At 44.7% G+C, this 14316-nt stretch overlaps 1 protein-coding gene across 6 annotated transcripts in view; it reads right to left on the bottom strand.

Moving 5' to 3' along the window:
- Dnah2 (dynein axonemal heavy chain 2) overlaps positions 1-14316 on the bottom strand; it is a 121417-nt gene that overhangs the window by 97822 nt on the left and 9279 nt on the right. For all 6 annotated transcript variants that reach the window (XR_013111242.1, XM_076936524.1, XM_076936526.1 and 3 more), the window contains exons 3-5: positions 10932-10987; positions 8202-8372; positions 1623-1851 (exon numbers count right to left, since the gene is read on the bottom strand). Coding sequence is in view for 4 of the 6 variants with exons in the window: in XM_076936524.1 (XP_076792639.1) it covers positions 1623-1851; positions 8202-8372; positions 10932-10987 (456 nt within the window). In the remaining 2 variants the exon portion in view is untranslated. The remainder of the gene's footprint in view (positions 1-1622; positions 1852-8201; positions 8373-10931; positions 10988-14316) is intronic.

Here is a 14316-nt window from a genome sequence, read left to right as displayed (position 1 = left end):
TACATGCCTCTGGCCTCCAGAGGGCTGGGATTAAAGCAAGCATTACCACACCAGGCCCTCTGAGTAGGTCTTATTATTAGGAAATGCTTTGTATTATGACACTTACATGAAAAAGAATCTGAGACCATGTTTTATATGATAGCCCAAACAAAAGAAGACACTGGATAGAAATAGCTTGTTTTGTTTATAATCTTTTTAGACTTATTTAATGTGTATGAATGTTTTGCTTACGTGTGTATGTGCACTGTATATGTGCCTGGTACCCATGGATATTAGAGGAGGGCATCAGATCCCCAGAACAGGAGTTACACTTATGAGTGCCATGTGGATGCTGGACATCGAACCTGGGTACTCTGCAAGGTCAACGAGTGTTCTTAACCACTGAGCCATTTCCCCAGCCCTTGTTTTGTTGTTGATGGGTTTTGTTTAGTTGGTTAGTTTTTTGAGACTGAGCCTCACTATATAGCTTTACCTGTCCTGGAACTTACTATGTAGCCCAGGCTGGCCTTGAACTCATGGAGATCTGCCTGCCTCTTCTCTAGAGTGCTAGAATTAAAGGTGTGCACCACTATGCCCAGCTTCCTTGTTTTGTTTTTAAGTTAGGATCTATGTCGCCCATACTGACCTTAAACTCAAAAGCCTCCTGCCTCAGTCCCCCTTGTATGCCAACAAACCTTTAGTCTTTAAGTCAGATTTGGTTTTGTTTTGAGAAGGGTCTCATATAATCCAAGATCACCTTGAATTTCTGATCTTCCTGATTTCAGCTGCTTCCCGAGTGCTAGAATCACAGACGTGTACCACCAGGTCTGCCTCTACTCTGTTGCTGTTCTTAGGGAGGGTTTCGATGTATCTTAAGCTAGTCTCAAACTCACTAGATAGCTAAGAATGACTTTAAATTTCTGATCCTCCTGCCTCTACCTCCTGAGTGCTGGGATTATAAATGTGTGCACAATCCCCCAGGTTACAGAATGTTGGGGTTCGAACCCAAGGCTTGGTGCATGCTGGACAAGCATTCTAGCAGCTGGGTTGTATTCCCAGCCCAAGTCAGGAAACATGGAAGCGACATGCCTGTGTTTTTGTGTATACACATATTAAACACGTCTGTACCACATGCATATGGGTGGTACGCACAGAGAGATTTCATTCCAAAGAGTCTTTTAAAGTCTGGGAATAGAACTTTATAGTGCAACAGCCACTCAACATAACCACGCCTGGTGGTGCATACCTTTAATCCCAGCATTGAGGAGGCAGAAGGAGGCAGAGCTCTGTGAGTTCAAGGCCAGGTTGGTCTACAGGACAGCCAGGGTTACACAGAGAAACCCTGTCTCAAAAAACCAACCAAGCCAACCAAACCAAAGCAAAACAAACCAAGCAATCACTTAGCTAGTATATGTGAAACCCTGGGTTTGGTCTCAGTGCTGAAAAGAAATACTTTTGATATTTGAATATGAATATTAATAACAGAGTTGGTGGTGTGGGTTAGTGGTAGAGTGTGTACACATGTGAGGCTTTAGTGCTACCAGGAGGGAAAAAAAAAGCTGGTACTGATGAGATGAATTGCCCAGCTGAGCTGCCTCACAATCCCAGCATGGAGAAGCCGGCCACGCCAGCCTCTTGCTTACCTGTCAGAGAGGCCAAAAACCTATGCAGGTGTGAAACAAAATGATTCCGGATGCTCTCAGGCCAAGACTTATTCATAAAAATCTGAGGGACGTAGACACCGCTGAGCAGCCGAAGCAAAGCCGGGATGTAGGCACCCCGCACTGTCCCGTACTGCACAGTTTCCTCAAAGTTCTCTGGGGTGATAGGAACCGGTGCTCGCCGAATGAAGTACACAATCTGATTCTGAGTCTGCAGGAAAGAGATCAGAGTTCAGTCTCCAGGATGCCCAAAGGCATCTGAGACTCCCCTTGTGAGAGCCGGGCTCTTCCCTGAGCTCTTTGCGCTGTCCCTACCTATGCTTCCTGACGGTAGATTCCACAGCCACAGATGTGGGGAGGAGGATGGATAAAATGTGCCTTGAGGGTACAGACTCTATTTTGTTCAACTTGAACTAAGAGTCTAACACACTATGCCTAGCACATAGTAGATGATCAATCAATGTGTGTTGGCTGAGTGGATAAATAGACAGGATTGAACAGATATTTTATTTCAGCCATGGAAAAGGCAGGGAGAAATAAAAGAGATCCAGGAGGAAGGTTGCAAGTAAGAATTATCTAGGCAGTTGGCGGTGACATGCACCTTTAATCCCAGCACTCTGGTGGCAGAGGCAGGTGGATCACTGTTTGAGAGCAGCCTGATCTACATAGTAAGTTCCAGGATAGCCAGGGCTGTTACACAGAAACTGTCTCAAAAAAACAAGCAAACAAAAGAAAAGAAGGAAAAAAAAGAAAGAAAGAAAATTTTTCTAGAATTTCTTATTTCAGTTGTTTCTTTCTTCCCCCCACCCCCAGGGTCTCAAATTGTCCTAGAACTTACTACATATCTGTGGGAACCTTGAACTGAGGTCCACCTGCCTGTAGCTCTGGGGCAAGGCTACAGGTGTGTGCCCCGAGTGGAGCTTCAGTCCGCATACCCTGTCCCCCGACTGTCATTTAGTGTTCAGTTTCACCTGTGCTGAGGAGCTGCAGCGACCCATATTCACAAGTCTGTAGTTTTTCTTACTTACAAGACAAAACCAGAAAAAGGTTTTGCTCTGGTATTTGTCACAGAGATGAAAATGTTTGGCCAGCACACACATAGAGATAACGGAGAATCCCTTTTTTAAAGGGTTTACATCTAATGTTGTTTGAATTTAATAGAATAAGAAGAAACTGACGTTGATATAAGGATTGTTAAACTCAAATAAATGTCTCTCACCCAGAGTCATCTCAAAATGATCTTTTGTTGCGGTAGTGGTGGTGGTTGTGGTGGTGGTTGTTTTGACTGTTGTTGTGGTGGTGGTGGTTGTGGTAGTAATGGTTGTGGTGGTGGTTGTTGTTGTGGTAGTGGTTGTTGTGATGGTAGTGGTTGTGGTGGTGGTTGTTGTGGTGGTGGTGGTGGTGGTGGTTGTGGTGGTGGTGGTTGTTGTGGTAGTGGTTGTGGTTGTTGTTGTTGTGGTGGTGGTGGTGGTGGTTATTGTGGTGGTGGTAGTTGTTGCTGTGGTGGTGGTGGTTGTCGTCGTTGTGGTTATTGTGGTGGTGGTTGCTGTTGTGTTGGTGGTGGTTGTTGTTTTCTAGTGCTGGGAACTGATTCCTGAACTTCACATAGGCTAAGTATGTGCTCTACTATTAAAGCACATTGCTACCCAATTTTCTCTATTTTGTATCCTGATGATCATGGTGATGATGATGATGATGAAGATGAAGATGATGGTGGTGGTAGTGTGTGTGTGTGTGTGTGTGTGTGTGTGTGTGAGAGAGAGAGCTTGCAAGTATGTGCATGAGAGAGAATGGGAGAAAGTAAGCAAGTGTATTGTCATGGCACACATGTGGAGGTGAGGGCATCTTTGGGGAACCAATTCTCTCCTTCCACCAAGGATTTAGGGAACAGACACTGATCATTAGGCTTGTATAGAAAATACCGCCACCTGCTGAACCTATTCCTGCCCTCAATTGTGTGCATGTGCACGTGTGCGCATGTTTGATTTTTTTTTTGAGACAAGGTCTCTGCTGTGAACCCACTATGTAGCCCACAAATGCAGAAATTCTGCCTCCGCTTTCCAGGGGCTATGACTGCAGACCTGGGCCACCATCCCCAGCTCTTCCAATTTTTATTTTCAAAAAACTCCAACTTTTAGAAATTTTCCAAAAAAATAAAAATAAATAAAGTTAACAAAATCTCCTTGTCTCCTAGACTCAATGTGAACACTTGGCCTGTCTGCTCCCTCTCTACACCTGAGCCTGTGTCAGCTGCAAGCATCCAGATGACACACCCTTAACACTTAGCCTGTGACTTCTAAAAATACCTAACACTGTAATTACGGTAACAGGAAAATTTACCCAATACAATACAATATATGTCCGTATTGAACTTTCTCCAGTAGTCCAAATGATGTCATTTATAGCTGGATCGCTCCCTTCCCGTCCACACCCAACCCGGGACCATCCGTGGTCAACTAGGACCATCCGTGGTCTTGTCTTATTTTGTTGTTGCTGCTATTTGCTTTTGTTTCCGTTCTGAAGCAGGGTCTCACTATGTAAGCCCTGGCTGGCCCACAATACATGGCAACATAAATTAGGCTGCCCTTCAGCTCACGGGCTCCTCCTGCCTCTACCTCCCAAATGCTGAAATTAAAGGTATATACCACCATGTCTAGCCTCTTTGTGTGTGTATGTGTAGTGTTTGAGGTGTTTGTTTGTTTGTTTGGGTTGGGTGGGGGGGGCTAGACAGAGTTCCATACTCAGGCTGGCCTTGAACTCCTAACACTCCTGCCTCTGTCTCCCACACCATTTCATTTCAACAACCCCCTATCCTTTGCTACTGTGGGGGGTGGGGCGGGGCAGGCTCTCAGTCCTGTTTCAGCCTCTCTAGTGACAGGATCACAAGCATGTAGCGTCATGTCCAGCTTTGTCTTTTATGTTGTACTATCAGTCACTCCAAGAATCAAGCCAGATGTTTTCAAATGTCCCTTAATTTGGATTTATCTGAGTGCTCGTTATTAGGCTGAGGCTAAATGTTCTCCGTAGTTAACCATAATGTTCCCCAGAATTGGCATCCTTACATTTCAGTGCTGAAACTAAACTGCACGCTGACAGCTGACATTAACTGTGAGAAACGTCGGTAAGCAGCAACCGTGCGTCCTTCTCACTCCCAGACACCGTTCCTTTTGCATCTCAGGAAAATTCTTTGTATGTTCTCTCTAAATCCACACTGTGTTGGCTGTCTGCTCCTGCAGCTCGGCTGTGCCCATCCCTCGAGTCTATTCGAGTCTCTCTAATTGCATTAATGTGTCCGGCCTTTTCTTTCACATGAACGGCGGCTGCCTCAGCCCTATGCTCGGTTGGTGATGGGTTTTCAACCGAAGCTATTCAGTTCCCCACCATCTCTCGTCTGGTTTTGTAGCGCACTGCCTTATTCGTTCCCTAAGATCCGTGCCCCCCACCCCCCATCTGCTTCCACCTTTTATCATCTGCTTTTTTAAGAGACTGAATTCGTGTTCGCATGGAGTTGTGCGGTCGAGCTGTTGTGAGGAGCCTCCTCCGTTCGGTTAGATCTCCCTCCTGTACAAGCTTTGTTCTTTTTTTTTTTTTTCCTTCCCTTTGTCCTTGGTATAATGTGCCCGCCGTTGCCATGCAATTTCGCCCGGTTTTTCTCATGCCTGAGCAGCTTTGTCAATTCACTCTTTTGGCTCTAGCACACTGTGGGCGACTTCTTGATGTCCCACTGGGAGAGACCAGTTTATTTTGCCTCTTGAAGGTGAGGTGGAAGGATTAGGTATTTTCTGTTTTATTCACTTTTCTGTAGCCTGAGAGACTTGTGTGAGGAGGGACAAGTGGTTAAGGCTAATTTAAGGCAATAGCAAATCTTTGTTAAATCACAAAACCTCTTGGGAGACGCTGGGAATGCTCCAAGGTTCCCCCCCAAACAAGTGAAGGCAGGAAGGGCTTGGCGCTTCAGCTTCCCTTAGGGGTCCCACCTGTTTGTAAAATTCACTAGATGCAATTATGCCTCCCCCCCGCCCCCCCCCCATCTTCTGTGGATCCTACATGCTGCTGTCTTCATGTTTGCCCCTTTTATCAGATACTGTGTCATGAACATCCCCCCTCCCTGCCCCTGGGTGAAGAAGGGTTTATTTTGGCTAACAGACTGACAGGGTACAGAGAATCACGATGAGGAAAGGCGTAGGCATGGCAGGAGGAGACACTCCTTGGTGTCTAAAGTCAGGATGCAGAGACATATGAATCTTTTCTCCCCTTTCTACACAGGGATTGAATGTAGGTTCCACTCAAGCTACTGTGGGTAGTCATTTTTTTTTTTTTAAGGAAGTTTAAACTAGCCACCCTAACCAGGAGAATACAGTAAAATCTGTCATCACATCTACTGTTGTAGCAGGCTAAATGGATCTCTCTCTCTCTCTCTCTCTCTCTCTCTCTCTCTTAGATTTTATTTATTTTATGTGTGTGAGTACACTGACTCTGTCTTCAGACACCAGAAGAGGGCATCGGAACCCTCTGCAAGCAGTTGTGAGCCACCATGTGGTTGCTGGGAATTGAACTCAGGACCTCTGGAAGAGCAGTCAGTGCTCTTAACCACTGAGCCACCTCTCCAGCCCACTGATGTCTATTTTTATATATACACGTCCCTTTAATGTTATTCATCACTTATACTCCTGGTCTAGTATTAACTGTTTTAATTATTATAATTTAGTAAAGGATTCTTATGTCTACAAATCTCCTTTATTACTTTCATCATTACTGTTGATATATATATAATGTAATATATGTAATTATGTAGTTTTTTTGAGACAGGGTTTCTCTGTGTAGCCCTGGCTGTCCTAGACCTTACTCTGTAGACTGGGCTGGCTTCAAACTCATAAAGATCCACTTACCTTCTGCCTCCCGAGTACTAGGATGAAAGTTGTGTACCATTACCTCCTGGCATGCGTGTGTGTGTGTGTGTGTGTGTGTGTGTGTGTGTGTGTGTGTGTGTTTAAACAGTAGTTTTTGAGACAGGGTCTCATATGCCCAGGCCAGCCTTAAACCGGCAGCAAAGCCAAGGAAATCCTTGAACTTCTGATCCTCCTGCCTCCAGCTCCCAAATACTTAGATTTATAGGCTTGGACTGCCATACCCAAACTATTTATGGCTGGGGACCAACCAACTACAGGCTTTCTTAGCAAGTAACCAATATCACCAGCTGCACCGTAAGTTTTAATCAGGGCTGGAGAGATGACTCAGAGGTTAAGAGCATTGTCTGCTCTTCCAGAGGTCCTGAGTTCAATTCCCAGCAACCACATGGTGGCTCAGAACCATCTATAATGAGATCTGGTGCCCTCTTCTGGCCTGCAGGCATACATGCAGGCAGACCGCTATATGCATGATAAATAAATAAATTTTTTAAAAAAATAGTTTTAATCCAAGGAATCCAGTCAATCATGGTGGCAAATGCTTAGGACCCCAGCACTTCTGAGGCTGAACTAAGAGGACTGAAGTTGTGGACCAGCCTGGACTATATAAATGAGCACTGATACATATAAGAGGCCAGCCAGGTCAACAAAGCAAGACTCTGTCTCAACAACAACACAAAAAAAGGAATCTAGAGCTGTGGCATTTGGTCACTCTAAATTAAATTAAGTTAAAATGATGCATGGAAACACACACCTATAGTGTCAGCTACTCAGGAAGCTCAGGTAACAGGAGTCCTGGAGCCCTGAGCTTAAGAGCAGCCTGAGTAACACGGAAAATAATAAGATGAAACAGTTCTTCTTTGAAAGAAATATCATTATACTTTAAATTGCACACTGAAGCCAGTTGTGGTGGCACCTTTAATCCCAGAACTCCAGAGGCAGAGGCAGACGGATCTCTGAGTATAACACCAGCCTGGTCTACAGAGCCAGTCCCAGGACAACCAGGGCTCTGTAACATAGAGAAGCCTTGACTTGAAAAACCAAAGTAATTAATAACAACAGTAATACATGAATGTTGAACATCACCTTTCCACCTTTGTATACGTAGTCCAAGAGCGAAGCAGTAAGACTTTTCCCAACATTTTATTTTGAAAAGTTTCAAATATACAGAAGGAAATAGAATCAGAGCCAGTGAGATGGCTCAGTAGGTGCCTGCGGACCTGAGTTCTGTCCATGTGGTGCAAACAGAGAACTGACTTCTACATGTTGTCCTTTGTCCTCCACATACATGCTGAGGCATGCTTGTGTGTTCGTGCTCACACACAACAGATAGATAGATAGATAGATAGATAGATAGATAGATAGATAGATAAGCTAATTGACTAAGGGAAGTTTGTAAGTAAAAGAACTGTACAAAGGTGGTACCCATCACCCGCACACCACTGCTGACTCTTCACTGCACTGTCTCTGTTTGCCTTTCCTTATCCAGGTCTCCCTGCCTCATTTCATCATCTTTCTCTGTACATCTGTTTCCCAGTAGAGTGTCCCCCACACAGTGGGGCTCCATGAGCCTTGGGCACACAAGGAAACATGAGTCAGGATTAGGGAGCACCTTCAGCTCCAGGGAGGACTGCCTGGAAAGTGGGGTACCCACCTGTACAGGCATGCCCAGCTCCAGCTTCAACCCAAAGATGGGGTCAATGAAGATGGTGAGGGCAGGCACCGAGGGATCCTGGACAAAGTGTTCCAGAACCATGTCATGCTCCCCTGTCCACGTGGCATCAGCCAGTCCAGTCAACATAGCTCTTGAGAGGAAGAGGGGCTTCTGTGGAGACCAGAGAGACACAGTGCATCAGAGTTGTGAGGATGAGCTGTCCTCCCATCCACAGCTGTAATGGCTGACTTGGGAGATGAGATGCCAAAAGGCTGGGGAAGACGAAATGATAGGCTTCTAAAGGAAGGAGGCAATAGATTCCCCTGCCTCAGGGAATGAAAACAGAACGTGCCAAGGTGTGGGGGGAACCAGTGAGCCATTATCTTCCCCCAAATATCTCTTGGCCTGTGGCTGTGAAAATGAATTCTCTAGCATTCTCAACCTCAAAGGGAAAATCGAACGAAGAAAACAAGTAAGATAACAGCCTGGACCAAGGAGCTGGGAGCGAGGATGGGGTGGGAAGGGCACAAGGACCACAGCCCGTTTCCTAGGAAGCTGCTCCACGGGCGCAGCAGTTGGGAGAACCCAGGGACCTGAGGAAAGGGAAACTGACAAAGGCTACAGAACAATCTCATTAGGTGACAACAAGCTATCCCTGTGGAGAGAGTGAGCCTGCTGAAGCCTATTGGAGCAAAGATGGGGCTCTGGGGACTGGAGATGCCACCCAGTCCTTCTCAGTACCCCTGAAAGATGAGGAGGAAGAAAAATCACAAAATTTCAAGGAGAAGAAAGTAGACAATCTTCTAAGCTCTTTCCTGTACAAGATATGGAGGAATCAATGATAGAATACCAAGAGCCCAAAAAGAAAAAAACAGACCAAAAGACACAGACAGACCGCATGATGTTCTGTTTTACTTGAAATCAAAGAATATAAATAAAAAATAACAAAAACATCATTTACTGTCTATTTTGTTACTTAGTAAACTGACTATCCTTAGTCTGGAAAACAGCTTTATTGCTAATGTAATTACAGTCTGGTTAGGGAAGCTTCGAATTGTGTATCAGAAATATAAGCAAAGCTCTGTACCCTTACTTTTCAATTTTACTTAATTTTCATTTTTAACCTTAAGTTTTCATTTTATTTTGAGTCTGAGCATTATCTGCATGTGTGTCTGTGCACCACTTGTGTGCTGGGTGCCCAAGGAAGCCAGTAGAGGGCATCAGATCCCATCAAACCAGGGTTACAGACAGCTGTGAGCCATATGGGTACCGGGAATCGAACCCTGGTCCTCTGGAAGAGCAGCCAAGTGCACTGAACCACTGAGCCATCTTATCTGTCCAGTCCCACCCACTGTTAGTGATGCTTTCCCTGTATAGAGATCTAGCTTAAGGAAATACTGCACGTTTCAATGTTAGCTTTATGGTCTTTATTACAGTGATAGTATGAGAATGAAATATGGCAAACAGCAAAATGACCAAGAGTAATGGTTTAACTGGGATGCATGTGTCTAACAGAACACCAGATGGCTACTAAAAGTGGTGTTGGGAGACTAAAGCAAGAGGATGGAAAATTTAAGGCCCTACTAAGCTGCATAGTAGGACTCTGACTCAAAAAGATCAGAGCTATGAGCCTGCAGGGGTGGAGGCAAACATTTGTAATCCTAGCACTAGGGAATCAGGCAAGAAGACAGCAAGTGCAAAACTAGCTTGAGCTATATAGTGAATTTGAGGCTAGCCTGGGCTATGGGCTGTTTCAAACAACCAAATATCTAAGAGTAGAGTGCTTGTCTGATGTGTGCAGCCTGGGTCGGGTCCCAGCACTGATGGAGGAGGATGTTGTATGTGGCTGGGGTCGTGTCTTTATGCTGCTTTAGTTGCCCTTTCTCTGAGCAGAATCTTGATGCATTGCCCAGGCTGGTTTAATCCATATAATCCTCCAACTTCGGCTTCCCAAGGGCTGGGATTGCAAATGTGTGCACAAATTTCAGCTGGCACAAAATGTTTTAGTGGGTAGTTAGTACTCTCTTTTCCCCAAAAAAAAAAAAAAAAAAAAACAACAACAACAACAAAAAAAAACAAGGTTGGCTCAGTGGTTGAGAGCACTAGTTATTCTTCCTGAGTACCCACTGGCAGCTCACAGCTGTCACTAACTCCAGTCCGACACCTTCACACAGACAGACATACATGCAGGCAAAAGGCTAAAGAATGTAAAACAAAAATAAACATTGAAAAAATTTCAAAAAAGAAGGCAAGGTTGCCACCCTACTTACCTCCCAACATAATGAAGGGCAAAGTTATACTCTGCTTAGAAGAAAAGACAGAACTGAATGAATGTCCATGTCACACAGTGACTAGGGCAGCCTCTACAAAGTCCTCAGTCAAAAGAGAACAGCAGGAGGAGAGAGAACATCTTAGAAATTACTATCCAAGTAGGACATCATCTACCCGCTTGTTCAAGTTGTTCAGATGTCCACGAGTAAGACCCATAAGAGTTGACCCAAGGTTGGGGAACAAGGAAGGCCAGTCCCTTCCTCGAGGCCTTGTCCTGGGGAACAGGGGCTCTGATCCTCTAGTCCTTTACTAGTGAACTGCCTTTGGGGTAAGCAAGTCACCAGTGAGAAGTGAGGGCAACAGACTGGCTAGAGAATTCTGCCTGCATCGTCCGGCACTCATGCTCTGATACCTCAGTTACTGGGAGAAATGTGATCCTTGGGGAAAATGCAAACCTACCACGTCCGACGAAGTGTCCTGTTCTTTAGGTACTTCAGTTTCCTCCAGTTCTTGATCTGGGGAGAACGTCAAACATAGGAGCCATATTATTCAGCAATCCCGCTTCTTGTACCCAAGTGGCTTGAGAGCAAAACTGGAGTGGCCTGTTAAAGTCTGCAGCAGTCGACCCCTGTGGCATATACTTTTAATCCCTTGGGAGGGATTAAAGCACTTGGGAAGCAGAGGTAGGGGGATCTCTGTGAGTTCAAGGCCAGCCTGGTCTACAAAGGGAGTTCCAAGGAATGAATAGAGCTACACAGAGAAACCCTGTCGAAGAAGAAGGAAAAGAAGGAGGAGGAAGAGGAGGAGGAGGAAGAGGAAGGGGAAGAGGAAGAGGAGGAGGGAGAAGAAGAAGAGGAGGGGGAAGAGGAGGAGAAGAGGAGGGGGAAGAAGAGGAGGAGGGGGAAGAGGAAGAAGAGGAGGAGGGGGAAGAGGAGGAGAAGAGGAGGGGGAAGAAGAGGAGGAGGGGGAAGAGGAAGAAGAAGAGGAGGGGGAAGAGGAGGGGGAAGAAGAAGAGGAGGAAGAGGAGGAGGAGGAGGAGGGCATGGGCTATAGCTCAGTGGTCCATTAGTTGCCTAGCACACATAAGGCCCTAGGTTCCCTCAGGACTGAAGGAGGTAGTCAGAGGAGGGGCAGATGGTGCAGGAACAGCCTGTGTCTATTAAAGCTATAGCTAGATAAACAAAATATTGGTATATGTCTACAATGGACTATTATTCAGTATTAAAAATGAAGGTAAGGTTCATGCTACAATACAGTTGAACCTTGAAAACTTTATTCCATGTAAAAGAAGCCAGATATATGACAGCATATTATTGTGTGATTCCATTCACATGAAACGGCCAGCATAGAAAATCTATAAAGAGAATGTAGATTAGTCATTTCAGGATCTGAGGGAATGCTGCTAAAATCAAGGTTCTCAGCACAGGGTCAGTTCTTTCCGAGTATATACAAGTGTTACAGGATATTTGAAACTATTTGTAGTTGGGGTGTGGCTTAGCCCTTAGCACATACTTTTAATTCCTCTGGCTGGAATACAGACATGCCCTTAGTATATCTCTTTAATCTCAAACAAAGAAGGTGAAGTTAGTTGGTAGAAGGAAACACCTATGTTTAAAAAGTGATGTCTAATTGAGTGGCAGACAAAGTGATGAATCAGAGAAAGATTTGACAGAATAGAATATGCCCAACTCTTTACGAGAGTTAAAAGCACTGGCTATTCTTCCAGAGGACTCAGGTTCAATTCCCAGCACCCACATGGTAACTCACAACTGTCTATAACAACTTTTTGTAATTCCAGTTCCAGGGGATTCAACACCTTCACACAGACATACATGCAGGCAAAACACCAATGCACTATAAATACATAAATATATAAATACATAGATAGATAATAAATAAATAAGAATAAAGAATACTTTTACATACAAGACTGTGGGTTTCCTGCTCAGCACTACAAAACGAAGGACCCAATGATCAGTCATTTAAGCCAGATGTGTGGCTCATGCTTGTAATCCAAGCTCTAGGGAGGTTTAGGCAGGAGGATTGCCCTGACTTCCAGCTCAACCTGGACTACAAAGTAAGTCCCTGTCTCAAAATAAACAAATAGCAGGACACATGCCAGGAATCCCAATACTTGGAAGACAGTACCTGGGGAATTATACAATTTTAAACACTGGGTGAGACCTTGTCTCAAAAAATAATTAAATAAATGAACAAAATAAAGGTGGGGGGGGTCTCAGGAGATGGTTCACTGGGTGTTTGTCTGTCCTAGGAGCGTGAAGACCTAAATATTAATCTCTAGAAATCACATAAAAGCAGAATGCAGTAGTCCAAGCTTCTTCTGTAATCCCAGCTTTAAAAACAACAACAACAACAGAAACAAACAAACAAACAAAAAAAACCAGAAAAACAGAGACAGGAGCATGCCAGAGGCTCATGAACCAGTTAGTATGCTGTGTGCAGAAAAAAAAAAAAAAAAAAAAAACAACAACAACAAAACAACAAAGAGACATTGTATCAAACAAGGTGGGAGACAAAGACCAATGCCTTGGGTGGTCCTCTAACCACCATTGCAGACTGTGGAGTCCTTGCAATTACATATCCAAATGCAAGTATAGACACTTTAATTCCCTGCCCCAAGCTCCCCACTTTTGAGAACTGATTAACTTGTCTCTTGGTTGGGCTTCTCAGGGGGTGATCTTTTTTTCAACTCTACCCAGACTCAACCTCTGTCTGTACACACACACACACACACACACACACACACATACACACACACACATATTGCACTAGTTAGCTTTTTTGTCAACCTGACACGAGCTAGAGTCACTTGGGGAGATGGAATCTTAATTAAAAAAAAAAAAAAAAAAAAAGACTCCAAAGACTGGAGAGATGGCTCAGAGGTTAAGAGCACTGACTGCTCTTCCAGCGGTCCTGAGTTCAATTCCCAGCAACCACATGGTGGCTCACAACCATCTATAATGAGATCTGGTGCTCTCTTCTGGCCTGCAGGCCCACATGCAGGTAGAACATTGTATGCATAATAAATAAGTAAATAAATCTTAAAAAAAGAAAATGCCTCCATCAGATTGGCCTGCAGCAAGTCTGTGGGAGCATTTTGTTGACTGATGCCAGGCAGTACCAGACCGCTACTGTGGGTAGCCATTCCCAGACAGGTGATTCTGGGTTGTATGAAAAAAGCAAGCCGGCCGGGCGGTGGTGGCACATGCCTTTAATCTCAGCACTTGGGAGGCAGAGGCAGGCAGATTTCTGAGTTCGAGGCCAGCCTGGTCCAGGACAGCCAGGACTACACAGAAAAACCCTGTCTCAAAAAAAAAAAAAAAAAAAAACCAAGAAGAAGAAGAACAAGAAGAAGAAGAAAGAAAGAAAGAAGCAAGCAAGCCAAGTGGCTAGAGTGATGGCTCAGCATTAAGAGCGCTGGCTGCTCTTCCACAGGACCCAAGTTCAATTCCCAGCACCCACATTGTGCCTCACATTCATCTGTGACTCTAGTTCCAGGATGACACTTTTTTCTGACCCCTGTGTAGTACAAAGACATATGTGCAAGCAACACCTCCATAATAAAGAAATAAATAAGCAAACAAGCTGAGTGAGCCATGGTGAGCAGTCAGTAAACATCGTTCCCCATGGTCTATGCTCTGGCTCCTGCCTCCAGATTCCTGACCTGCTTGGCATCTCTCAATGATGGGCCCTTCCCTCCCTAAGTTGCTTTTGGCCAGTGTTTTATCACAGCAACAAAAGTTAAGACACATACATATATGCATAATACATACATTACATGCGCTAAATATACATACATATGTATGCACACATGCATACACTA

The sequence above is a fragment of the Arvicanthis niloticus genome, chromosome 6, assembly GCF_011762505.2.
Source record: "Arvicanthis niloticus isolate mArvNil1 chromosome 6, mArvNil1.pat.X, whole genome shotgun sequence".
NCBI classification, from domain to species: domain Eukaryota; kingdom Metazoa; phylum Chordata; class Mammalia; order Rodentia; family Muridae; genus Arvicanthis; species Arvicanthis niloticus.
Note: the sequence above shows the minus strand (reverse complement) of the source record. Positions and strands in the feature narration are given on the sequence as shown.